The following is a 26266-nucleotide window of genomic DNA, read 5'->3' on the forward strand; positions in this document are numbered from 1 at the left end:
ATGTGTTTTTTGGCATGAATAAAATATTAACATCTTTTTCGGTAGAAAATTGTTTTTTTTTGAGGACATATTTAATATAAAATTTATTTTAAAAATAATTGTTTTAACAAATATCACATAGTACAAGGTCAAAGGATTTGGAAACTGGACAAAATATATAAATTTTCTGGAATCTGGACAGAACTAAATTTAGATTTTGCTGTCAATAAAAGCTCACTGAACCGAAGGAAAATATAGGTTTAAAAGAATCAGATTTTCTAGAATCTAATATTATAATAACGAATGACTCTTGTCTAATGGATCGAGTATAATAGAAATAAAACTGAACAATCCAAGTAACTGACTGTTACAACTGTAGGATTCCTTATAATTTCAAAATAAATACTATGTGTTGGAACTTAAATTTTTTTATTAATTATGGAATGTAAAAGGTAAATACTGCACTTTAACTCCCAGAAATCTGTTTAAAAAAATAAATTAATACTTCCACTAACACACATTCTCGAATCACACTTTATATTTGCTAAATGGCTCGAACTTTTCTGTGGACTGCGTTTGAAGCCAATCGGTCTTGATTGTCGTACTCCTGTGCCTTTATGTACATCAAAACGCCTATTATCACAGTTATTGTGCCCAAACCGCTGAGCAAAGTCACAGGGTTGCCGAACATCACTACCGACAACCAGATCAGGAACGCTCTCTTCGCCGTGTTGGCAACGCTGTAACAAATCATCCGTTAGTTATTTTAAAATCAAGTTAAAGTTTGAAATACTATAATTAAGTTTTAAAAGCATTTACTGAAAATAAAGTCTAAAAATATCGTATTATCTTCACAACATACTTATATGCTGTGTTACACATTACATCTATATATGTAAGAGTATGAAGTTGGTGGATACGCTTAAAAGAAAAGAATATAACTTGTTTGCATTCAAGAAAAGGAGTGAAAAGGACCAGAGGCAAAAGAACTTGTTAAAGAATACAAATTGTGGTATTGTGGTAATTGAGGGAAAAGCTATATTAGAAATTGAGTTGGTATAATTGCTGATGGAGAACTGAAAAGTGGTAGAAGTTTTAAGAAGGAGGGATAGGATAATATTAGTGAAATTTGAACTTTATAGAGAAGTATTGCATATAGTATATGTACGCTTAAGTCGTAGGGTTGAAAATGAATGAGCAGTAAGTGCGACTTTAAGTAATTTGTGTGTAATTAAGAGACACACTCACAGTTATTCCAACACAGAAGGAGGTAACAATAGGAGATGTTTTTATGCACGTATAGATCAATCTAAAAAAGATATGAAGTGATACATGAAAGGCTAGGTTAGAACTAGAGATGATGCTGAAGATTATTTACTTGAAATATCAGTAGCAATAGGCATCTTATTAACACACTCTTTCAAAAGGAAGAAAGTCAACTATATGTAGAAAAGTAACAGTTACTAAGATTTTAATCCAACAATACTGTAAGCGCCAGTTGTGAAGACCCGTTAGCAGGATCATTTGTATTTTTAATTATATTTGTATACTTTATAACTATATTTAATAAATATTTTGTTCAATGCAAACGTTTTTACTTATTTTGTTGAACATTTTTCTAGCACTATCCCATATCAGTCATCGAAAAGGGTCCCGCGACAAAACTTACACATAGGGGGTTCCTGTGAGACTAGCTACGCCACTGGAAAAAACCAAAGGTACACCAATTAAAAAAACACGAGATCGTACACTAAAAGGGGTCTAGAAACACACGTCGAACGTCGCTTATATCTTGATGCACAACATAAAAATAAAATAGAATAGAAAAGGTTTATAGAAAAATTTACAGATAAATAGATAAAGATACTGTTACTTGGTGTTTTCTGGGTGAACGGAATAGACAGAGCTTTACTTGACCTAAGGGGATATTGTTAGATAAATTCTTTAAACGGATTATGCGGTTTTTTTAAAGGATTAATTAGTCAAAACAGATAGCTGGGTGGTATAACGAGAATTTTATTAGCACGGCCTAAAATTATTTCTTGAGACCTTTATACAAAAATTAAACTTATATACTGAGGGTTTATATAAAATTTAATAAGGTAAAGGAGAAATTAACAAAATTTATAATTCTGCCAATAACCACATAGGATTCTCTCATTAACAGAGGTGTAGCCATTAATCAGTTATATCCATTTTTTGTAAATTATTATCGCTATCCCTGCTTCAGCTCTAGAAAATTGTGGTATCCTTTTTTTTTCTTTATTGCCGAAGAGCAATTATATTTATAGTTATTTCATTATCAATTTTATGTCGTTCAAATTGCAGATTACTCCTCTTATGTTCCAAGTTGCGATGTTCAGTATTTCACACATCGATTTTTGTTTACGTGTTCCATTGCAATATTTGTCATTGTTAGATTCGTCCTTTCCACCGAGTGGAGTTACCAACACCACGTCGGTTGGATTGTTTATCGATCTTTTTTGGTCTAGATCCAATTTTTTTTTTCTCGAAAACACTGGCACCTCGAGTAGCATGTGATTTGTCATCACACACATTGGTCTTGGTCTAGAGGATGATCTGGTCCTATTAGCTCTATGTTACGAAATACTAGACCCTCTGCTTGCTGGTAAAGACCAAAACGCCACGCTAAAAAAAGATATTACAATAAAAAATAAATGTGTTGACCCCACAGTATTCCGAAAAAAAAACGGTTGTTTTTATAAATCGTTATGTGTATATACACTCCTCCAAGAAATTAACGCACCACTTTGAAATATTAAAATATTTTATTAGCGTTAATAAAACACAGTCAATATTTATTGACCGTGTTTTATCGCTATAGTTTTTTTTTGTAACAAAACAAAATGAAGCAAGAAATGTACTAATTCTATAAATGTACTAATTTCCAAGTGTTCACGAATTTTATTCGGCTACTGTTTAATTGTTTTTTATTGTTAATTGTGTTTATTATGGAGCGTCAATCACGTAATTTAACCAGAGATGAATGTGTCCAAGCAGTGATATTGTCGGAAGAAGGTTGGAGTTACCGAAGAATTGGTCGTCGGTTTAATGTGTCCCACACATCCGTCTCACGAGTGTTAAAAAGATTCCTCGAAACAGGGGATCATACTCGCAGACCAGGGCAAGGACGGAACCGGTTAACTATCCCTATTCAAGATCGATTTTTAAGAATTTCTGCTCTTCAACAACGTTTTGTAACACATCGAAGTCTACAAATTCAGCTTCGAGACGTACATGCTATACAAATTAGTACTGAAACTGTTCGCCAGCGACTTAGGGAATACAACTTAACACCTAGGATTGCCGCCCGAGGTCCTCTATTAACTGCAGTGCATCGAAGGGGGAGACTACATTTTGCCAGAGAACACGTTAATTGGTTCGATAATAACTGGGAACGAGTGCTATTTACTGATGAATCCCGATTTTGTTTGTACAATAACGACAGACGTGTTCGTGTGTTGCGACGACCCAACGAACGAAATGCTCAGTGTAACTTCTCACACACCACATTTTTTTGAGGAGGATCCGTTATGGTGTGGGGTGGTATTTCTTTGACCGCACGTACGGACCTAGTGGTCATACAAAATGGAACTGTTACAGCTGAAAGGTACATATTGGAGATCCTGGAGCAACATGTAGTACCATTCGCTCCTTATATCGGTGAAAATTTCTTACTAATGCAAGATAATGCCAGACCTCACGCTGCACAGATCGTCAGAAATTATTTAGAAGAGGTAGAAATTAACACTATGGAATGGCCAGTACATAGTCCGGATTTAAATTCGATTGAAAATCTCTGGGATATCCTTGGTAGGCGATTAAGAGCGACACCGATCCAACCAAACAACTTACAAGAAGTGAGAGAGAGGCTGATCCAGATTTGGAGAGAACTAGACCAAAATGAAATACGGCAATTAATTTTAAGTATGCGCCAACGATGTGAGGCTGTTATACGTAGTAGAGGTGGAAACACTCGTTATTGAGACTTTTTCATATTTTAGTTTACTTTTCTTATCATTATCTTTTAGAATTTCCCGTTTTATTTTTTTTTTCTCCTGTACTTCAACATTTTCTGATGATTAGACAAATTGTTATAATTACTAATAAAATAGAATAAATCTGGTGAAGTTTTATTTTTTATTCTTTGCCTGTTTACAAATAAAATTGATTTATTGAAGTGGTGCGTTAATTTCTTGGAGAAGTGTATATACGAAATATGAAAAGACGATTCGGTTATTATTATTAACGTAGTAATTTTGACCTAGCGTAGTTCGTTTATCATTATTACTAAACTAAGGACCTAGGACCACTAAAGATAGTCTTACTAACAAGTCAATTATTAATAAAAATTGCACCTTAAAAATAAATTATTAATTGCATTCCTAAATTCAGTTTTACTACATAGATATTAAAATTATTACGAAAGTCATAAAACGGATTTTGTGTGAAATTAAGTGTAGTTGTAGAGAGTTTATGACTTGCACATTTCATAACGCATTTTGTTAACCTTACCACATTATAATATCTTATTATTTTTATTTTATTGTCAAGTAAAAGCATTTAATCCAAATTTATTTAAACATGTATCAATTTATTTCACCATCGCGATATTATTTTTCCTTAGAAAAACATTTAATCCGATCATTTGAATATTTACACTTTCTTGACTTACACTACTTGAGGAGTGTAAAATCAAAGGCGGTAATCTCCACTTTTTCTTGTTTTGAGTTAGGGACGCCATCTGTTGCGTTTTTTTATTATCCGTTAGATACTAAACTAAGGACCTAAGGTTTTGTAAGAACCAAAAGCGGTCTTAACTTTATACAAATCGCAGTGAAAAGTTCGTGTTGGGATCAAAATCGTCAATCTCCATAGCTGAGTGCGTACCAAACACGGCAATCTCCGCTGCGGCCAATAACCACATAGCGCATGCACGTGATCAGCACATAGTTAGATTTGCCGTTACATCGTGCTATTATAATTTGTTTTAGTTTTTTTTGGGATTCGTTAAATTGCTTTTGTGCTTTTCCTAAACTATATTTGTGTCGTAAGAAATTAGTTTTATATACATAAATATATTTTTTTTTTAATAAGATACAATTAATTTTTTATCATGGAAGTTAATGCGTCCCCTGTCACACCAACAAAGGCAAGGAAGCGAACAAAAACCTGAAAAATGGAAGAAAAACGTTGCAAAACGTCTAAGGTGAGTACTTTTGTGAATGCTGTGATTCCATTTCTAAGCCGTTGTTGAATTTTGATTTTTGTTAAAACTTGAAGCCATTTCAGTATTTATGTTCATAATTATTTTTTGTTGTGGATATTCTGCGAAGAATACACCAGAATACCCAACATATGGTCACAATTCAAGAACATATAAGTGCTGGTTGCTGAAAATGAACGATATACTGCACTGTGAATCGTACTGTCCGTCGTCGGCCGAAAAATGAAAAGTATTCTCCAAAGAAGCATCAGCTAAAATGTTTCATCCGTAATTTTTTATACAAGGAGAAAGTTCCAGTGTACCAAGCAGCTTTTTTCAACGTGCTAGGAATAACAAAACAAAGGCTTTCCTATGTGATAAAACGATTAAATGAAACAGGCCAAGTACCGATTGAACGCAGGGGTGGTGATCGAAAAACTGCGAAATATCGGGATAAGCTGAAAGGTGTGCAAAAGTTTATAAACCAATTAAAATGTACTGAATCCTATTACTGCTGTTCAGTGACGAAAAGAATGTATCTTTTATCTGAACTCAGCGTCTCAAAATTGTATTTAATGTACACTGCTCAGACAATTCCATCGAAGACTGTGAAGGGATCGTATTTTCGCCATATATTTAACAGAAAATATAATTTGAGCTTTAAAGCTCCAAGAACAGACGTTTGCTCAAAATGTTTAGAGCCAAGTGAACGCATTAAATACGAGAAAAATGAGCAATCTAAAATTTACTAGGTTTGTTCTCCTCGCCAACTGCTTGATCCTATTGATAATAAGTCAAAAACTAATATACTTACCTATGAGTGACGGGCCCGATGTAATCCATCAGTACATACGCTGATATACTTTGGAAATGGAAAAATATCCCATTCAATATGAACGATATCACTAGTTTAGTACCAATCTTCTCGTCGCTAAAATCAACCATAATTAAAGTGGTTGGTATCTGTACAATTATACTAGCAATGCTAGTATAAAACTGGAGCTCCGCTGGACTAAAAAATGAAAACACATATTAATGAAATCTATACCTAAATCAATTTAAACTTTGTAAAATCGGGCGCGTGGCCCGATTGTTCAAGCAGAATGCTTGATTATCACAAAGAATGCCCGAGTTCGGTACTTGGCGCAGTCGAAAACATCTATTCTTAATATGCGCCTGAAGAAAATGAGTACCCTGAATAAATAAAATCTGCTCCACTATATTCCTAAACGGCAATATTCACTTGATTTCTAAATTAAAACAACTACTATTTGTAGTTTAATTAATACAATTTATTGGTAAATATATTATGTTTCAAAAAATAAACAACTTTACACTTATTCAAAATGCTTTGTTTTTACCTTATTTTCTTCAAATTCCTTTGAAGTTGTTTAGAGGTTTTTGTGTCAGCAGTTAGGAGTGAAACATATTTAAAAACAGCTATATAACAGACGAGATGTGATAGTTGGGCTTTCTAGAGGCTTTAAAGTTTTACATGGTGTGGAGGCCAGCCACAGGCATAACTCCTCAAAGAGTTCAGCGTTTTGTATCTAAAATCGTTACTTTCTAGTTTGTCTTCGTTGATGAGATCATTTCAGTATCATGTATATTTGGCTTTTTTAACTATGGTTGACCATGTGTTTCTTTCCTTTGCTTAGGGGAGAAAAGCTCCACCTTGAGATATATCATCTTATAAGAAAAGTCAGGGAAAGAGAAGAAATACCGTAACACTGGCATGAAAGCCATATAGTACCTATCCACAAGAAGGGAGACAAACAAATATGTCGGAACTAAAGAGGAATATCGTTAATCAATACAACGTACAAAATTATATCCATAATACTGTCTAGAAGGCTAACCCCATACGCAGAGGAAATAATAGGCGACTACCAAAGCAGATTCAGACCGGGAAGTTTGACCATAGACCAGATATTCGTCCTACGCCAGGTGTTGGAAAAAAAACTGGGAATTTAACCGTGATGTACACCAAATTTTCGTGGACTTTAAACAAGCCTAGGATTCTGTTAGCAGAGAAGCATTGTGGAAGACCATGGTAGAAATGGAAGTACCTGGAAAGCTGATACGATTAGCATAGGTGAGCACAGAGAACGCTTCCGCACGGATCAGAATTGGCAGCACCACGTCAGAGGAATTCTTCATTGACACCGGGCTTAGACAAGGAGATCCTCTCGCCCCCCTGCTATTTAATTCTGCACTGGAACATGCGGTAAGGAAAGCTCAACCACAACTGACAAACGGATTTGCCGCCCAAGGATCAAAAATACTATTGGCGTTTGCGGATGACGTGGACACAATTGCACAATCCATTGACGTTGACACAATTGCACAATCCACCAGAGATGCAAAAGAAGTTTTCACCCTATTCGAAAACGGACCCAAGGAAGTTGGTCTGAAGGTCAACGAGGACAAGACCAAGTACATGGTGGTTACGAAGAACCCAAGACCAAGGGTTAGACAAAACGTAACAATCAGTGAATACAACTTTGAAGTCGTCAAAGAATTCAAGTACCTGGGAGCGATCATAACATCTGAAAATAAATATGAAAAGGACGTGGCAGCCAGGATCATTGCAGGAAACAGGGCATATTACTCATTAATGACCGTACTTAAATCAAAAATACTCTCAATACCAGCAATAATAAGAGCGTACAAGACAATAATTCGTCCCACAATAACGTAACGAAGCGAGACATGGACTCTGAACCAGCGGGAAAGGACAAAATTACTGGTACTAGAAAGAAAGATACTGCGGACTATCTATGGGCCTTTCAGTAGCCAATAATCTACGCAAAATGGGAATACAGCAATGGAAAATAGCTGCTCAGGACCGAGAACAATGGAGGTAAATAGTAAACGTGGTCAAGACTCACATAGAGTTGTAGAGCCAAATGATGATGATCTAAGAAGTTGTTCCTCTTGTTCACTAGTTAAAGTCCATGTTTCTGATTCATACTTTACTACGTGTCTCATAACTGTTGTCTATATATTTATCTTTGAGTTAATAGATACTAATTTTGACTTTATAATATTCTGTAAGATGTGGAAGCATTTATTTCTAAGTTAAATTCTCGCTGTTACTTCATCACTGTTTTTATTTCCTTCTGTAAATATGATCCTAAATATTTGAAATGGTCTACTCTTGCAAATTTTGGTCACAGTACAACTGTTGGAATTATCAACAGAAAGCTGAAAACTGGAGAAAAAGCTGAGTTCACTTGTCCAGGAGCAATTATTTTTGACAATAATTTTACGGGAGGAGTAGATCTCGCCGATCAAAACGTTGGCACATTTGATACGGACCGAAAATGTGCGAATTGGTGGAGAAAAGTTTTTTATAGATTAGTTATGTACGCTATTGTAAATTCTTGGATTATCTACAAAGATTTGCATGCAAGAAGTGTACAACAAGATAATACAAAATTTTCACCTTTGAATTTTCTGGTGTGCGACCAGCAGAACAGCTAATTGAATTAGGAAGATCGAAATCAAATGTAAAAAGACTAATAAGTGGCCGTTCTGAAAGAATATCTAAACGACAGAAACAGATGATCAACGTTGCAGACCATTTGCCACAACAAATACCTACTAGCAGAAGGTGCTTTAGATGTTCACAAAATAAATCAGAAACTCGAACTACGACTATTTGTACAGGGTGCAATCATCATCATCAGTGGTGCTACAGCTCTAGTTGAGCCTTGACCTTCCCCAGTCTATTTCGCCAGTCGTTTTTGTTCATCTCCAACCGTTGCCAATTTGCCGCGCCGATTTTCCTTGCGTCCTCGTCCACACCGTCCCTCCATCTCAGTCGTGGTCTGCCTCTACTCCTATTTCCCACTGGGACCGATAATAGAGTTCGTCTGGGTGGGTAATTTTCATTTGCTCTTGACACATGTCCAGCCCATCTAAGCCTACCTATTTTTATGAAGGATATTACATCTCTACCATTTACTATTTTTTTATACTTCTCGTACAATTCGAAATTATATCGCCTTCTCCAAATACCATTCTCACAGAATGCGCCCATTATTCTTCTTAGTATCTTCCTTTCGAAGACGAGCAGAAGATTTGCGTCTGTTTTGGAGATGGTCCATGTTTCTGACCCATATGTCAGCACTGGTAGGATGAGTGTTCTATATATTATTAGTTTGGTTTTCTGGCTTAAATTTCTGTTTTTTAGCTGCTTGCTTAGTTCAAAATAACATTTGTTTGCTAGCAGTACCCTCCGTTTTACTTCTTCAGATGTGTCATTATCGTTTGTTATGAGAGAACCCAAATATGTAAACTTATTTACTACCTCAAAATTATATTGGTCTATACTGAAGTTTTATTCGGCGTTTCTAGCTCTATCTCTGTTATTTGGAATAGATGCTAACATTTTGGTTTTTTCCTCGTTTATTTTAAGGCCCATATTTTGTGCGGCTGTCAAGAAGGTGGAAGTCATCTCTTTAAGTCCTCGTGTAGTACGTGCGATCAAATCCAGATCGTCAGCGTAAGCCATAATCTGCGTTGATTTATTAAAGATTGTTCCCCTATTGTGTAACTCGGCATCTCTTATAGTCTTTTCTAACGCTATATTAAAGAGAAGGCACGCCAGCGTGTCTCCCTGCCTTAACCCTGCATATGTTTCAAACGCTTGTGACATATCGCCTTGTATTTGCACTCTGCAGATCACTTTACTCATAGTTGTTTTTACGAGCCTTATTAATTTATGGGGAATGTTAAGTTCATTCATGGCTTCGTATAATTTACCTCTTAGGACGCTATCATACGCTGACTTAAAGTCCACAAAGAGATGGAACGTGTCAATATTAAATTCATTGGTTTTTTCTAAGATTTGACGTAGCACAAAAATCTGGTCAATTGTTGACCTACCTGGCCTAAAACCGCTTTGATACTCACCAAGGATTTCTTCCACGTACGTACTTAAACGGCTGTACAGGTTGTTGGAGAATATTTTGTACATTGTATTCAGAAGAGTTATACCCCTATAATTTTTACATTCCAACAAATCTCCCTTTTTGTGCAGTGGACATATGATTCCAGTGCACCATTCCTCTGGCATTTGTTCTTCTTCCCAGACTTTGACTATTATGTTGTGAATTTGGTGCATAATGCTGTTACCTCCATGTTTGATGAGCTCTGCGGGGATACAATCCACTCCTGGGGACTTGCTATTTTTGAGTCTTGTGATTGCGTCTTTCACTTCAAATATTGAAGGAGGTTCTACGTGAGTGTTATTTCTTGGTTTTTGGGGTGACGCATCATTTTCCACTTCGGTACCAAGTAGTTCTTTGAAGTGCTCAACCCATCTGCTTTGTACTGCGTCAGCGGTACTGACTATATGTCCATTTTTGTCTCTACACATCGTCAGCCGTGGTTTAAATTCTTTTCTTGTCTTATTTAGGATATTATAGAACTTTCTAGTTTCATTTTGCCCCTTTAATGATTGAAGCTCTTGCATAATCTGGTTTTCGAAGGTCCGCTTTTTCCTTCGATGTATGCGTTTTTCCTCCTTCCTAAGATCTTTGTACATTTGCTCCTTATCCCGTGTTCTTCTTTGTTGCATAAGTTTATATGCATAATTTTTTCTTTTAGTGATATCTTCACATTCATCGTCGAACCAACTGTTGCGTGGAGTGGATTCTTCTGGTCCTAGGACGTTGTTTGCCGCTTCCTTAATTGTTCTTCTACATATATCCCATTGCTCGCTAGCTGTTAAATTCTCATCTGTTGTGCTTTCATGTTCAAGGTAATTTTGATACCTTTCTAGTGCACGGGGCTCTTTCAAGAGTTTTAAATTGTAGCGAGTACTTTTCTTGCCCTTTTCTTTTTTTGCATTTGAGATTCTTGCTCTTATTTTTGCGCCTACTAAGAAGTGGTCTGAATCTATATTAGCTCCACGATAAGTACGTACATCCATTAGATTAGAGAAGTGCCTGGTTTCTATTAGGATGTGATCTATTTGATTTTTGGTTGTACCATCAGGCGACGTCCATGTTACTTTATGGATATTCTTATGGGGGAAGTAGGTACTTCCAACGACCATGCCCTTGGATGCTGCAAATCCTATTATTCTATTTCCATTGTCGTTGGTGACGTCATGAGCACTGCATTTTCCGATGTATGGACTATATATATTTTCTTTCCCCATTTTTGCATTAAGATCTCCAATTATTATCTTGATGTCGTTTCTGGGACTTCTATCATAGATGGTCTCTACTTCCTCATAGAATTGATCTTTGACATCCTCTTCTTTGTCTTCGGTTGGGGCATGTACAGGGTGCAATGTGCCTCTGCAAAAATTGTTTTTTACCACATCATTCATAAGAAGTAATGTTTTTTGTGTAATGTACTCTTATTAATTTATACAATAAGTTTGTTTCTTTACTGATGGGATTTATTTATTCCACCGTTCAACACTAATGGGACATATATGTCCCATGTCCTTTCTAAGGATACAAGGACACGCAACAATGTAAAAAAAAATAAATGGCTTTGTTAGGTCTCTAGGTATCAACGAATATCATTTAAGTCATTTTAAACACTTTTATTTAGATCCGTAAATTAATTTTCGAAACAAAATTCAGATGTTTGCTTTAATCTGTGCCTTCTAAGAATTGCAAGGCAAAACAGACGTTGATAAAGATGTTATTAGAGACATAGGGAAACTAAAAATTGCATTCCACATATCTCCTCAACTAAGCAAAAATCCTTAACGAATTGGTTTCTTGTACTCGTACAGAGTATATCAGAATAAAAGGAAAAAGACATCTAAGATTTGATTTCACGTACAGTGCGTTTGTGTATCCGCCTTATACGTATTTCGCCCTAATAGGGTTCATCAGAGACGGCTAGAAGGCGCAGATTAAAGCAAAAATCTGAATTTGGTTTCGAAAATTAGTTTACGGATTTTAATATCAGATGTCGCTATTTGCGTCTATACGAAGTCATGTTAGAGTTGCTTCATAAGACAGAGAAGATTTATTTTCACGTTCAGAGCGACTGTGAATATCTGTCTCAGATGAACTCTATTACCCTATTAGGGCGAAATACGTATAAGGCGGATACACAGACGCACTGTACGTGAAATCAAATCTTAGCTGTCTTTTTCCTTACTTTTATTTAGCTACAATGAAATTAGTAATGAAAGAGTTAAATGATTTACATCGTGTTTTACTAAATTTTGTTTGATTGCCAAAAGATCAAATAAAGAAATCAATTAAATTTCAAATTAAAAAAAAAAGAAAGGTCTATGTCAGTTTTGCAGGCGGGCATCTCATACCCTAACGTCAGGGCTAAGAAAATGGAAGAAACTGAACTAATTGAACAAAATCCCAAAAAATATATAGAAACTGGGAGCCAGTATACAATGAGAGACACCCAAAATAATAAAATATTCTTTAGAAATAGAGAGCTAACTGACTTCAATATAAAACTTTATTAATTGTCAAAACCAATCTCAATATCTTTACAAAATAACACTTTTAGAGAAAATATCGTTAAACACATTAGTTTCACGAAATATATGATAATCCTGTAGACCTATAATAAATTATAGTATCGATATCAGATTTATTGTTCACTATATGTCATAAAACTGGATGACATAAACTCGAAAATACATTCAACCATTAAAAAACACTTTTGATAAAAAGTTGCGATAAGAAAAAACACATCGTAATTGGTATCGATAAAATAGAATATAAGTAAGTATAAACAATATTTTATTACATTTTCGAATTCTAGTAGGTACCGAATTTCCGACACCAGGTCGATTACGACATTGATTTTGAAGTGGTCTGTAGATATTATCAGAATAATATTATATAGGCGCCGATATATATAAGAAAAAATATATTAAATAATCTACACATCAATCGATTTTTTATGTTTATTATCGTTTATTGCATTATTTCTAATGTAAACAAATATTTCAACTAAATTTCGTACAAAAATCGGGTTAGATAAAGAATTGAAGATATAATTTGATGCATAATTTATTTGCAAAATATCTTTTTCCTATTACGCTGTCTCCTTTCGAAGGATGGCGATCATAGTAGCTTTGAAAAATGCTGCACGGAAGTTCTGGCATCTTTCTACTATCTTTTTCCCTGTACTTTACCTTCTAATATGATTCGAAGTCATTAATTTCTGTCATCTCTTAACAGATGACCCGAACTGATGGCGAGTTGCCATCTAGAGCCCATACAGACAGATCGTCTTAGGGTCAGCAACCCCCAATTTGGGAGTCTTAAGTTGCCATGCAGGGTATCTGTTAAAAACTTCAACATCACACCTTCTTATTAATAAAGATGTAACAAATAACAAATTTTGGGCCATTGTAACGGTTTTAGTTGCTTGACTTATGTACACCTGGTAAATACACTGATGATTGATTTGTTAGTCCCAAAACGTTCTGTTGTGATGTTGTTTAATTATATACCTTTTATAAAGGATTTTTAAATAAAACTTTTTTAATATCTAAAATGTGTCGGTCCGCTGTCAAACTCACTCCTCGATGCCCACCTTTTCTAATATTTTTTTCTTCGAAAAGCATCTCGAAATATGCACGACCCGTCTACAGAGCTCACCATTTCGGCACTGCAGAATAAGCAAATCATTCTTGGGGTGTCCTGTACAAGCGCAGTCTTCCGTCATTGCTTTTGTTAGATTCACAATCGGCTCTCAAGAAAGAATCAAATTCTTCATTTGCGAAGGTTCAAATTGACGTGTTTTCGAGCAAACTGATATCTAGTTTGTTTCTGATGTGAGTTGGGCCTCGCTATTCGTTGGGCGTTCTAATTAAATTTGCAGCCTTGAACTTTTTCCAAATTATACACTGGCTGGCACTAACACCTCGTACCTATTTTAACGCTTGTTGGATCTTAATTCCTATAGCATACAATTTCGTATGGACGTGAGTACAGTGAATATATTGTTTCTCCTTCGTCACATGCTGTCGGCCGGATCTTTGTCAGACTGACCCACGATCTTCTGACAATTGTTCTACAGCAACAATGCAATTACATTGGCTTCCCTAACTGGTATGGCATCCATCTGAAAAATATTCGCCTACTGCAATCCGGCGTTGTGTAATGTATGCTACATTCCCTATTCTATTCAATATGGGATAATTTAACAACGCGTTAGCGAATTATAGTCGGTTCGCTATTCCCAGTCCGAACTGTCTGAGTGAATTTAGTAATTATTTTTTGCGAAGTTAGTTACTTTTTGACAGACTAGAAGTGGCTTGAAATTACTATACAATCAAACACACGTACTCGTAGCCAATATTAATAGTAAACAAACTAAATAGTAAATAAAATGGAACTTTACGAATGACCAACAATCAATATTTATTTATTTGCATCATATAATAAATAGTTATGTTAAATTATAACAACTAAAATATATTTTTTAAATATAATATACTACCCAAAATTTTATGGGTTTAGTATACACTTCCACTATTTATAATAATTCTACTTTTTAAAATGAAAGAAGTCTGTAATAAAAGTTTATTTAAGCTGTTAATACTACGAGCTAGGAACTTTTGTGTTGTAGGTTTCCAGCTATGAATCTGTCAAAATATGCCCGAGTTGAGCGAATTGATCTTTTCCACTCTTTTCCTCATTTTTCTCTCTCTTTGATTGTCCTTTCTATACTTCTAATTTCCATACTCTTTAAGTATTCTTCCACTTGTTGTCTCCATCTCAGTTTATGTCTGCCTCTGGTTCTTTTACCTGCTGGTATTATTTCTTTGCTCCATATATTCAGTATTAATTCATAAATCTTCCTATATAGTGCCTCCCCACCGTATTTTATAAGTTCTGCACACATTCCATCTTCTCCCGCTGTTTTCCCGTTTTTAGGTTTGCTATATTTTCTCTTTCATTTTCGTATAGGTCAATTCTTCTTCTTCATTTTGTTCTGTGTTCGTAATTGTTTCTCTTCCTTCTTCTCTATCCGTTTCTTGATATATTTCTTCAAAATACTTCTGCCGTTTTTCTGCTTCTCTAGCTGTATTAGCTGTCCGTTTTCGGTTACCTAGTTTTAAGTATTGGTACAATAGTTTTGAGTTGCGTCTTTTATTTTCTGTTTCTATCTCGTTTACAATTTCTTCTACTTTTTGATTTTTTTTCGATTTAATTTCTTTGTCTTTTGCCTTTGATCTTTGTATTTTTCTCGTTCCTCTTCTTTGCTTGTGCTTAACCATTTCAATATTGTTTTATTCTTTTCGTCCACTGCTAATTTGCACTTATCATCAAACCAATTATTTCTCCTTTTATTTTGCGTTTTGTTAACCACTTTCTCTGCTGCATTGTTTATTGCTTGTTTAATTTTTTTCCACTGTTCCTCAACATTTGATTTATTTATAGCAAATTAGCATAAAACCATTAATTTTTGATATCTCTGCAATAGACACTAGCTTTTCAATTACTTGTTTTCATTTCTAAGAATAAATGTTTCTAAGAATCATATATAAATGAAGTGGATCCATTTTTTTGGTTGCAAGTGTACTTCACCGGAATCACCTCTAATAGCTTTTCATAATATTTTTAATCGACTACCATAAACTGTTAGTCCAAATCTTATCTTATCTGTAGATAAGAAAACCAACATTTCAGTAATAAATAAACTATTTTTTCCACGTTACTACAATCGATTGCGGATTATTGTTCGATCGTTGATCTAGAAGAACAAATAAAGGATACTTGAGTTTATATGTACAAGGTAATTGTGAACGAAGCACTCAATGTTTCTAGCAATGATAAATAGGACGAAACACCAACTCATTATCTTTTAGTAACGCGGAACTACATCTATCAACACTTTGCTCATCGTTAGTTTGGTAGAATTACTGTGGCCGTCAACTACAATTACTTAGATTTATATTTTTGGGTACATATTAGTATATTTCATCATTAGTACATTTTAAGACATTAATTAATGTTAAGAACTATGAAAACAAATCATTAACACTGTTAATATCATTAATTACGAATACCATTAATCAGCAAAACCTACTTTTAAAAATTAGAGTATCATTTTCCAAATAATAAATAAACTTATTCAAAAACAAAAGTCAATGTGACTTGAATATTTGTTAAAGCCAAGTGTTTTATATTTTTGTTCCTATAATAATCTTATAAAAATGTAAAAAATATTTCTTGATTGATAAGTATGTCTGGATTCCTATTTAAATTTAATCAGAAACATTTATTAGTTGCCTCGAAAGCAAAGGAAACGCTTTAGAATATCAAATTTCTGCGGAATTGTATACGCAATTTGGTGTCAAGGCTGAAGGCGACCGTTTTAAAACCCAGATTTATTAGGGTACGCTTCCTGTAGCTGTACTCGAGTAAGGCCACCCCTGAGAATTTTAGTATCTCCAGTTTATCGCAAACGCCGACCATCCTTCGCGTCGCGGCGCGGCATGCCGTCGTCGACTTCTATCAACCAAGGGACTCAGACACTCTTTTTCTACCCTGCCAATTAGCACACTTCAACAGGTGATAAGTGATTCCTTTGTACAGATAATATTAATGAGTTACGCCAAATATTTTTGTTATTTTCAATTAATTGCTACTATTATTCACAATCAAATATTGCATTTTTTTCGTTATCATTCTAATTATTAAACCAGCGATCTCAATAAGTTTTACACAAACACTTACCATAACTCTCAAAATATTTTATCACTTTCCGAAAACTCATTTCCCTTTTGTTAAAATGTCAATGGATTATAACGAGGGATAACTAGAGAATGACATCTTCAGCGCTAATCCGTACTTGCGCTCATCTCGACGTCTGGTTAGTTAGTCTAGTCTCTCGGAATCGGAATCGACCAACCCTGTAGTAGGTGGTCGACGGATAGTTACCGTAATAAATCAAAGCTATTGTATTGAGTGTACATGGCCCTTTTGAACTGCAATAATTTAAATACGATGTCAAGAAATTTTATATTTTAAAAGCGTTTTCGTGCCTTCGAGAGTACACAGAAATTTCTGGGGGTGTTTTTACAAAATACTTACATATATATAATAACGGATTGATTACGGCTGTCGCTGCTTCTCCGCTCCCAATTTCCATCTTTTTCTGTCATATGCAGTTGCCTCTTCTAAGTCTCTTGCCGCCATTGCTTCATCAATATCGTTGCGATAACTTCTCCGTGGTCGTCCTCTCTTTCTTCTTTCAGGAGGGATCCATTCCAGTACTCTTCTAGGCCATCTGTACTCTGGCATTCTTTTAACATGTCCGAACCAGATTAATTGTTTTCTTTGATCATTGATATTTCGCTCCATTTTCATTTCGTTTCTTATTTGTTCTAGTAGCAATCACTGCGATCCCTCTATAGTTCTTAGGATCCGTCTTTGTGCATTTCTTGTGTATTGGAGAGATATACGATTGTCTCCATTCTTCTGGAACTTCTTCTCCGCTTAAGCATCTTTCGAATAATTTTCGGATCATTTTAAACAGTTTTGATGATCCATACCTAATCAACTCTGGATACATTCCGCCTGGGCCTGGAGATTTTCTTAATTTGATTCCCTTAACTGCTTCTTTCACTTCTTCCACTATCGATATTTCTATTCTTGCTTCTACTTCCACTTGTTCATTTGTCTGTTTAAACCTTTCTCTTCTCTCTGTTAATAAGTTCTCAAAATGCTCTACCCATGTGTTCTCTGGTATTATATGTATTATGGCTTGGTTTTTAGTCGTTGTTCTCATCGTTTTCATAGTTCTCCAGGCTTCATAGCTCTTTGTCCCTCCTATATGGTTGTCTAGGTATTGGAATTTTTGTTCCCATGCACTATTTTTCTTTTTATATTGTTGTTTTGTTTGTTCGTCTCCCTGTTGTAATAACTTTTGATATACTTCCTTCTTTCTTTTTATCTTTTCTTCCCCTTCTTTATCCCACCAATATGTTTTATCTACTCTCCGTAAGGCTTCTAGCGCTGCGTCTTTCATGCAGTCTTTTATATGTTCGTACAAAATACTTACATACAAATCAAAATTTTTAAATTCTAAGGCAACATCTTGTATAATAGATTGTTTTTTAATATTAACTATACTTAAATAAGTCAGGAAATATTGCATATAGAAGCGTAATAGATAAAAATTGCCTCTTCTTTACAATGCAAACAAGTAATTAGTCACTTTCACTTCTATTTGTAGTCATGATCATTAAATCTCATAAAGGTCATGGGTTCTAATTTATTTAGAAATCTGATGGAGTGCATGCTGCATATTATATAAGTATTTATGTGGAATGTCTTTGGAGAATTGCTTCACACAGACATTATAATAATTCTCGTTTACCGCTATTCCTCTTTTGTTTAATAATCGGGAACAATTATAAATCATTTATATTGAATATATAGACAAAGTAATCATTGAATTAGTGAATCAATGTTTATATATGTACAGAGTGTTACAATAAAACTTAACATTGACGCTTTTGAAACATTCTCGATATTTTAATTAATTTAGCTCTTGCGGTTCTGAGGAGCACTCGCCATTATTGGTTATCAGGGATTAGGGGGCCCAAGTAAACAAATGTGTCTTCTTCTTCTTCTTTAAGTTCCATCTTCTATCGAAGGTTGGAAATCATCATGGCTATGCGGACTCTGTTGACTGTCGTTCTAAAAAGTTCTGCACTACTGCATTCAAACCATTCCCTTAAGTTCTTAAGCCAGGATATTCTTCGTCTTCCCACATTTCGCTTTCCTCGGATTTTGCCTTGCATAATAAGTTGTAATAATGCGTATTTTTGCACTCTCATCACATGTCCTAAGTACTCAAGTTTTCGTCTTTTGATAGTTAATATTATTTCCGCCTCATTTCCTATCCTTCTAGTTACTTCCACGTTTGACATTCTTTGAATCCATGATATTTGTAGGATTCTTCTGTAACACCAAAATTCAAAGGCGGCCAACTTATTCAGATGGACTTGTTTTAGTGTCCACGCTTCCAAGCTATAAAGAAGAGTAGAGAACACGTAACATCGAAGCATTTTCAGGCGTAGTTCTAACCTTATATCCCGACAACAAAGAAACTTTTTAAGTTTAATGAATGATGCACGTGTTATTTCAATGCGTGTCTTAATTTCTTTGGTTTGGTCTACATCTGATGTTATCCATGTTCTTAAGTATTTATAGTTATTAACACTCCCAATTGCAGTATCTTCAATAGTCAATTGGATATTTGCATGTGCAGATTTAGTCAAGATCATGCATTTAGTTTTCTTTAAATTTATCTTCAGTCCGTACTCATGACAGCGTTCATTAAGGCGTTGCATTACGTTCTGTAAATCATTGTTGTTATCCGTCATTATTACTGTATCGTAAGTTATTCAAAACTTCTCCTTTGATAGATATACCTTCTATTGAGTCGGAGAGCACTTCACTGTAGACATTGAACCCTGGCGGACTCCTTTCTGTATTTTGATATTTTGGGTGTACTGGTTGTCAACTCTTACCTTGACAGTTTGATTCCAATATAAATTAGATATAATTTTCATATCACGACTCAATATTTTTTTTATTTGGCACTTGGTGTATGTCCAGTAAATTATATGCCTTGTTTAAGATCATTATTTTTGTTTTTCCGGTGTTGATCCGAAGTCCGAATTGTTTGCTTATCCGGCTATGGTAAAACGGTGAGTCGTCTTAAGCTAGGGTAAACATCAACCGGTTTCGTCATCTCAGGGTCTCATCTTTGGGGTACGGAGAGTCAGAATATAAGTATAAATCATTTCTTACATCTTTATTGATAACACACTATTTACAACTTACGGTTAATGATTTATATAGAACTTAGTTGACGATGTAACCCGATTTACTGATTAATTACAAAGTACCGACAGACTAAACTAAATTACTATTATCAATGTTTATATACTAATGCTGAATCTTCATGGTTAAGCTTAAGGTGTAACAAAAGTATGTTGAAACTAGACGCGCATGTTAACATTATGTGTGCCCTAATTTCTGATTGAAAAACAATTATTTATTATAATAGAATTGAGATAGAGTTTTGTACCAATGTATTCATCTGAATATCTGTAGGATACGTCTTTGATATATACTACACGGCTTAGTCGTGTGGTGATGATAATTATTTTGACTTCATTCGCTGCTATTATAAGCGTATTATCTGCGTATCGCAGGTTATTACTATAATAATAGTAATAGTATGCAGCTTTGTTTTGGATGCATTTGAATATATTCCGTGTACTGTAACTTTGACAGAGTTTGTATTATACAGATTTCTTGTTAGGTTAACTAGGTGGTTAGGTACTAACATATTGCCCATTATACTCCAGACAGGATCTCATTTTAGTGAATCGAAGGCCTTTGGTTTACTCTACGAAACAAAGCAACATTGGTATATTGTATTCCCTCACTTTTTATTATTATCTGTCTGGTGTTCAATATCTGCTCACACATTCCTTTTCCTAGTACCAATCCGTATTGTTCTTCGGCTATCTCTGCAAGTAGATTTAGCCATTCATTGATTATATGTAGCACGATTTTGCTTGCATGAAAAATAAGGGCCATTGGCCTGTAATTGCTGCATCCGGTTGGTGATCCTTTTGACAATTTATTAGAAATCCTATGCCAATCTCGTCCATGGCTTTTATAGTCTCGGCTTGGTCTCTTAGCTAGAGTCGCCGCTATGCCATCTATCCCTGGGGTTTTTTGTGTCGATTTTGAGTTGATTGAGAGGCTTCTCTACTTATATTCGTAAAATGATTAGTTTTGTCTCTTTGATTGCATATTTCTTGTATTCTGAGACTGACGCATCTTTTGTAGTGTCTTTGTATAATCCTGAGCAGTAATTTTTCCAGGTTTCTGTAATGCTCTCGATGTCGGGTTTTACATCTCCACTATGGTCTTAAATGGCTTGAAGTGGTGGCTGAACTCTCGGGGCAAATATTTAACTGTTACACACACTAATACTTGAGATATTTTGCCCAATGTATATAACCATCATATAATTAGCAACAGTAACCATCACATAATTAGTAACTATTCATTATGTGCAATTTTTTAATAGTTTAAATATAGCACGAGGTGTTGATTCATTTTGTAAACAAGAAAAACCTTTTTGAGAGCAATGATAAAATGACACGGAAATGGATTCAACACTATTGAAACCTGCTTCTTCGTTTAAAATTAAAAACTGCTGAATTTGGGTTAGTTTAAGTTACTATAAGCACAAATGATGAACCTGTAGTAGACTAGTACCGACGAAAAGTCCACCAAATCATATTAGATGACCATCAAGTAAAAGTGAGACTTAATGGGTATCTTAAATTATAATGGACCATCTGACTAATCAAAGAAGAAAAAAAACACAAAGCGTCAGGAGCCAAGGTGGCTCACATAGCAAAAATTGAAATGTTGAGTATTTGTTGAGACATTTTGACACGTTTTTGGGCTTTTCGTTTGTCGTTTCATAACTGTTGATAAAATCTGAGTCGATTATCATACTCCAAAAAAAGAGAGACCAAGCAATGGATAGACAAAGCTTATCAGTAACAAAATACTAGAAAAACGGTTTTTTCAGCAGAAATAGTTGACACCTGTGTTTTGTGATTGTCTTGGTTGAATCAGAAAATGTAGACTGATAAATGACGACTATTATATGCCTCTATTGGAACAACTACTATAGGATAGAAAAATAGACTTATTTATTTAGTTATAATACCTATACGGTATAATACTTAATTTGTATTTTTAAATTATGTACCTCTAATTGCTCATTATCTTCAGAATATAATAAACATGTTTGGTGCTATTTCGCTCACTTATTAAAAACGTAAATTTAAACTTATCTTGTTCTTTAAATAAACTCTCCAATTAATTCAGAAACACCTTCAGAATTATATTAAATGTATAAGAATATTTAATTTATGTGTTTACGGTCTAAGTAATCCAAAATTTATTTAAAAAAATTTAAATCAGTGCAAATTTAAAAATGTAAATTACGCGTACAATTTCCGTTTTAATTGCATTAAATATGTCCTTTAACAATCAAAATATGTAAAATTGTTTAATACTCACGTATATTTAAATTTATCTCCAGATATAAGCATTTTTGAATAAACATTCTGTACACATTCAGTGACATTGGTGGCCATGGCGGCCATAAATCCTGTCAATTCAAAACTGACTTCATTTACAGAACATAAAGCTAGTCCTGACATCACAGGAAGGAGACTTAAGTTGACATACAGTCCAGTTTGTTCCCCTAAAAATATAATGTGAAATATGAAGGTTCTTGAAACTATATTACAATATAAATCAAAAATTTCATATTCTAGTTATCACTAAGATTAGTATGATTTTATTATCCTTAATATTTGAATATAAAAAATCAATTGTCGGCCAATTAAAAAATGGCAGAAGGCTATTTATATTTAGAATCTATTAATACTAGGCCCCTGAGAAGAAGTTTTTAGACTATTTTACAAGAGAATGAAATTTATGTTTGTTTGAAGTTTACATGAACTTACTACCGAACATTGATTGCTGCTATTAATTTTGTTAGGAGAACAAAAAATCATTAAAAAAATTTATTCATTTTTTTTTGATATTGCAATTCCTAAGAAAATAAAAGAAAAAAGTGTTTACACCATCCTGTCAGAAACCAAAGCATTGGCTAACTCTATATAAATAAACTATAGCCTGAATTTTAAGATAAGTGCCGATGGGTGCTGAAAAATGGCCTGTTCCAGATGAACAATTCTTATTTATGGATATACTAAGTTAACAATGGTGAAAAAGTAGAGATAAACAGAAAGAATATAAATGTAACTCACATTACATTTGAAAATATTGAACACAAAGGACTGGAAAAAAGTAATCAATTAATTGTTAAATATTGAAACAGTAGCGAAGTAAGCCTTAATACTTACTATTCTACATATTTACATATAGTGTCTATAATTCTTTGACTTACCTAATAAACATCTTGAAATCAGCACTGTAAATAATGGTGCAGAACTTTTTATAGTTTCTGTGAAACTTACTGCTACATAATTCAATGACACTAATCCTAATACAACAGTAAAAAACCTGAAATAATGATATATTAGCTGAATTAAAAATTATTTTTACTAAGGATTTTTTTAATCTTTCTACTTATTACCAAGAAACAGTAATCCATCAGCAGTTTTTAATATATTTAATCAACTTTGATAAGGGATCAATTATTACAGGAAAATGTCATAAGTTATCTTATGTTGAATATCTAGAGATGAAATTTGAGCCCACTTTTTCTGCCTAAATTAGTATTAAACAAATTTTTAAAAGACTACGGACAAGGTTTAATTATATACTAAACTAAATAATAAAGGAAATGACATTTATCTCTATTATGAGATAGACATAGACATTAGATTAGATAGGCATAAATAAATGTTGAGAAAACAAAAACAATATACAATTATGACATCCAAGGCAAAATATAAGGTATTAAAATGAGGGAAAAAGCAATAAATACTCCTTGGAGAGACAACAAATTAGCAGATACAGAATATGCAAATGGGTTGTGAGCGATCAACAATATCAACAAATTAAGAATTCTGTAGATCCATGTAAGAGAAAGTACATCTATTCATGGTTTTGTAGTTCTACTAGGATACTGGTCTGAATGTGTTTTGTCTTTTCCAATTTTTATCTCCAACATTTCCTTAAAATTCCCTTAGACAGACAAAACAATCTGAGTAAATAACAATCATAAATAATCATAATAATGTAAAATCATACCTAAAACTTCCAACTAAAACCATATGTTTATAAAATCCAGGAGGTTTACTCAAACGCTGTGTTGGTTTATACATCCCACAAGGAAAATATAACTGTATAAACCCACATGTGGCAGTCATTAACATCTGACAGGCAGCTGAAACAATTTTGTAATTAAAAAATGCAATTATATTATAGATATTTACTAGATGGGATTAAATTACAATTAATGACTACAAAATAATAAAATGTAATTCTCATTATAGTTAATTGTCGTCTAATCCCATCTAATAAATATCTATGTGAAACATGCCACAACAAAACAGTTTCAGAACAAGTAAGTATGTTAGTTTCAAAAAAATAGTAAGCGCTATACCTAACTATTTAGTATCTTTTATAGGTCTCATATTATAAACTCTTAAGCTTACAAAACTGGACAGATAGTCAAGCAGGCCAGACAGACAAATATAGCTCACTCTACAACTAGTGAATCAATGATTCAAACCCTAGCCAGAAAACAAAAATTCTAAAGTATTTAGTATCAAATACAAATGGATCTGTGACTTAAACTAAAATATGCTGGTGTATGGGACCAATCTGTGGATGAACAGTACAATAAGAGATGGTACTTGACAGAGAGCTAATTGTTACTCAATCTATAGATATCTATGTGTGATAAGGCAAATAGCTGTATGACCCCGCAAAGAGGTAGATAGTTTAGAATGAATGGAGAATTGTTTACATGCTTAATATTTCTTATACAAACATTTATCTGATGTCATAACAATGGTTTAGCTATTTAAACTTTAGCATGTGAACTTTCAAAGTATATAGCGTTAATGTTTTTCGCACTGATAAAAAATAATTTGATATGGTTATACAAAATTTTAGCTTACCTAGAATTGCGGGATTTCCATTTTCGTAAGTTAAAATATATTTATTTAAGAATAACGAACAGCCACTAAAAAAATACCACAGTAATAAGAATACAATAGCCCTAATACTGGTAAGCCCATGTTTATGTTTTTCCAATTGTACTTCTTTTTTAATGCCATTGCTTTCAACTTCTTTTGTAGTTGAACCTATCAATTGATGTGTGTCCATATTAACATAACAAAAGATATTTACTGTATTAAGTCACAGAGAAAATATTTCATTCAATATTTTTTTAAAGAATTTTTATATTAATACACTTGACACAATGTAGTAAACGTATACATCTCGAATAATGTGTGTTTTATACAAGGTTTTCCTTTCCGTTCCAACCGATTTCACTTTCACCTGCCGTGTTACTGTCATTAATGTCAGTGCCAGTGTCATTCAACATTTCATTCTTAGACATTTTCACCTATTTTAAGTTAAGTATAACAACAATTTTAGGAAATAAAATATTAGCTACTTAACGATGACCAGTTAACCATTTAAGCGTATTAATTTCTAAAATTTTGGTAATATTAACTATGGATAATTTGGTTAAGCGGAGGCCATGGGTTAAGAGATTGTTGTTAAGTAAACCAGTGAAAATGACTAAATGTAAAAATACGAACACGAAGCTTACAATAAAAAGAAGAAGCAATAATTTCTCAAAGTAAGGTTAATTACCATTTACAATTTTTATTTATATTTCTAATTCTAAATTATTTATTATATGCAATAAGTATATCCCTATTTCCTTTTTATCCCAAAATTTGGATAATATGGGCTTATGTATTATATTATTTGCTACTGCCTTAAGCTTTATTAGCGTCCATTCAAGCATTATCGGAAAACAGGTAAGACCACAAAATTAAAGAAGTATTTTTTTTTGTAAAATATAGTTTTAGATATTGAAATGGATCAACAAACCTACATCGAAAGAAAAAGAATTAACCTCCAAAATAAATGATTTGAAGAAAAGTCAAGAGTGTGTTAGCATTACTGAAAATTTCTCCAAATACTCAAAAATTCAGAGGCAGATTAACAAAATTGAAGAAGAACTTTCCAGTTCTCGAAATGAAAGAAACAATTTAACGATCCAGTTAGGTTTTGCGTATGGTCCAAAGGTTGTACTTGGATTTTTGTTAGTTATATTATCTATTTACTATAGAAGTACACCAATTATCACCCTGGATAATAGTATTGATTTAACACCCTTTAGTTTCTTAATTTCATATCCACATGGTGCAAATGCTGTGTCTTTTCATTTTTGGATTTTATGTAGTTCAGCCACAGCTAGATTAATAAAATTAAAGAATTGATATTTGAACATTCTTATTCCTTGATAGCTTTGAATTTTTTTATC

At 33.7% G+C, this 26266-nt stretch overlaps 1 protein-coding gene across 1 annotated transcript; it reads right to left on the reverse strand.

Moving 5' to 3' along the window:
• Positions 1-391: 391 nt before the first annotated feature.
• On the reverse strand, positions 392-25289 carry LOC140439272 (solute carrier family 35 member E2A). The gene is made up of 6 exons (XM_072529088.1): positions 24882-25289; positions 24007-24142; positions 23198-23313; positions 22300-22486; positions 6021-6218; positions 392-719 (listed from the first exon to the last, which is right to left on the reverse strand). Exons 1-6 carry the CDS (start codon positions 25087-25089, stop codon positions 524-526), a joined length of 1041 nt encoding a protein of 346 aa, XP_072385189.1. The 5' UTR covers positions 25090-25289; the 3' UTR covers positions 392-523.
• Between the last annotated feature and the right edge of the window lie 977 nt (positions 25290-26266).

Source organism: Diabrotica undecimpunctata, chromosome 4 (assembly GCF_040954645.1).
Source record: "Diabrotica undecimpunctata isolate CICGRU chromosome 4, icDiaUnde3, whole genome shotgun sequence".
Classification (NCBI taxonomy): domain Eukaryota; kingdom Metazoa; phylum Arthropoda; class Insecta; order Coleoptera; family Chrysomelidae; genus Diabrotica; species Diabrotica undecimpunctata.

Excerpts from the sequence above, each read along its gene's own strand:
- LOC140439272 (XM_072529088.1), bottom strand. The coding sequence starts at position 25,089 with ATGGACACACATCAATTGATAGGTTCAACTACAAAAGAAGTTGAAAGC. Across the intron at positions 24,143-24,881 it reads TGGAAATCCCGCAATTCTAG|CTGCCTGTCAGATGTTAATG; the intron begins GTAAGCTAAAAT and ends AAATTGTTTCAG. Across the intron at positions 720-6,020 it reads ATCGGGCCCGTCACTCATAG|CGTTGCCAACACGGCGAAGA; the intron begins GTAAGTATATTA and ends GATTTGTTACAG.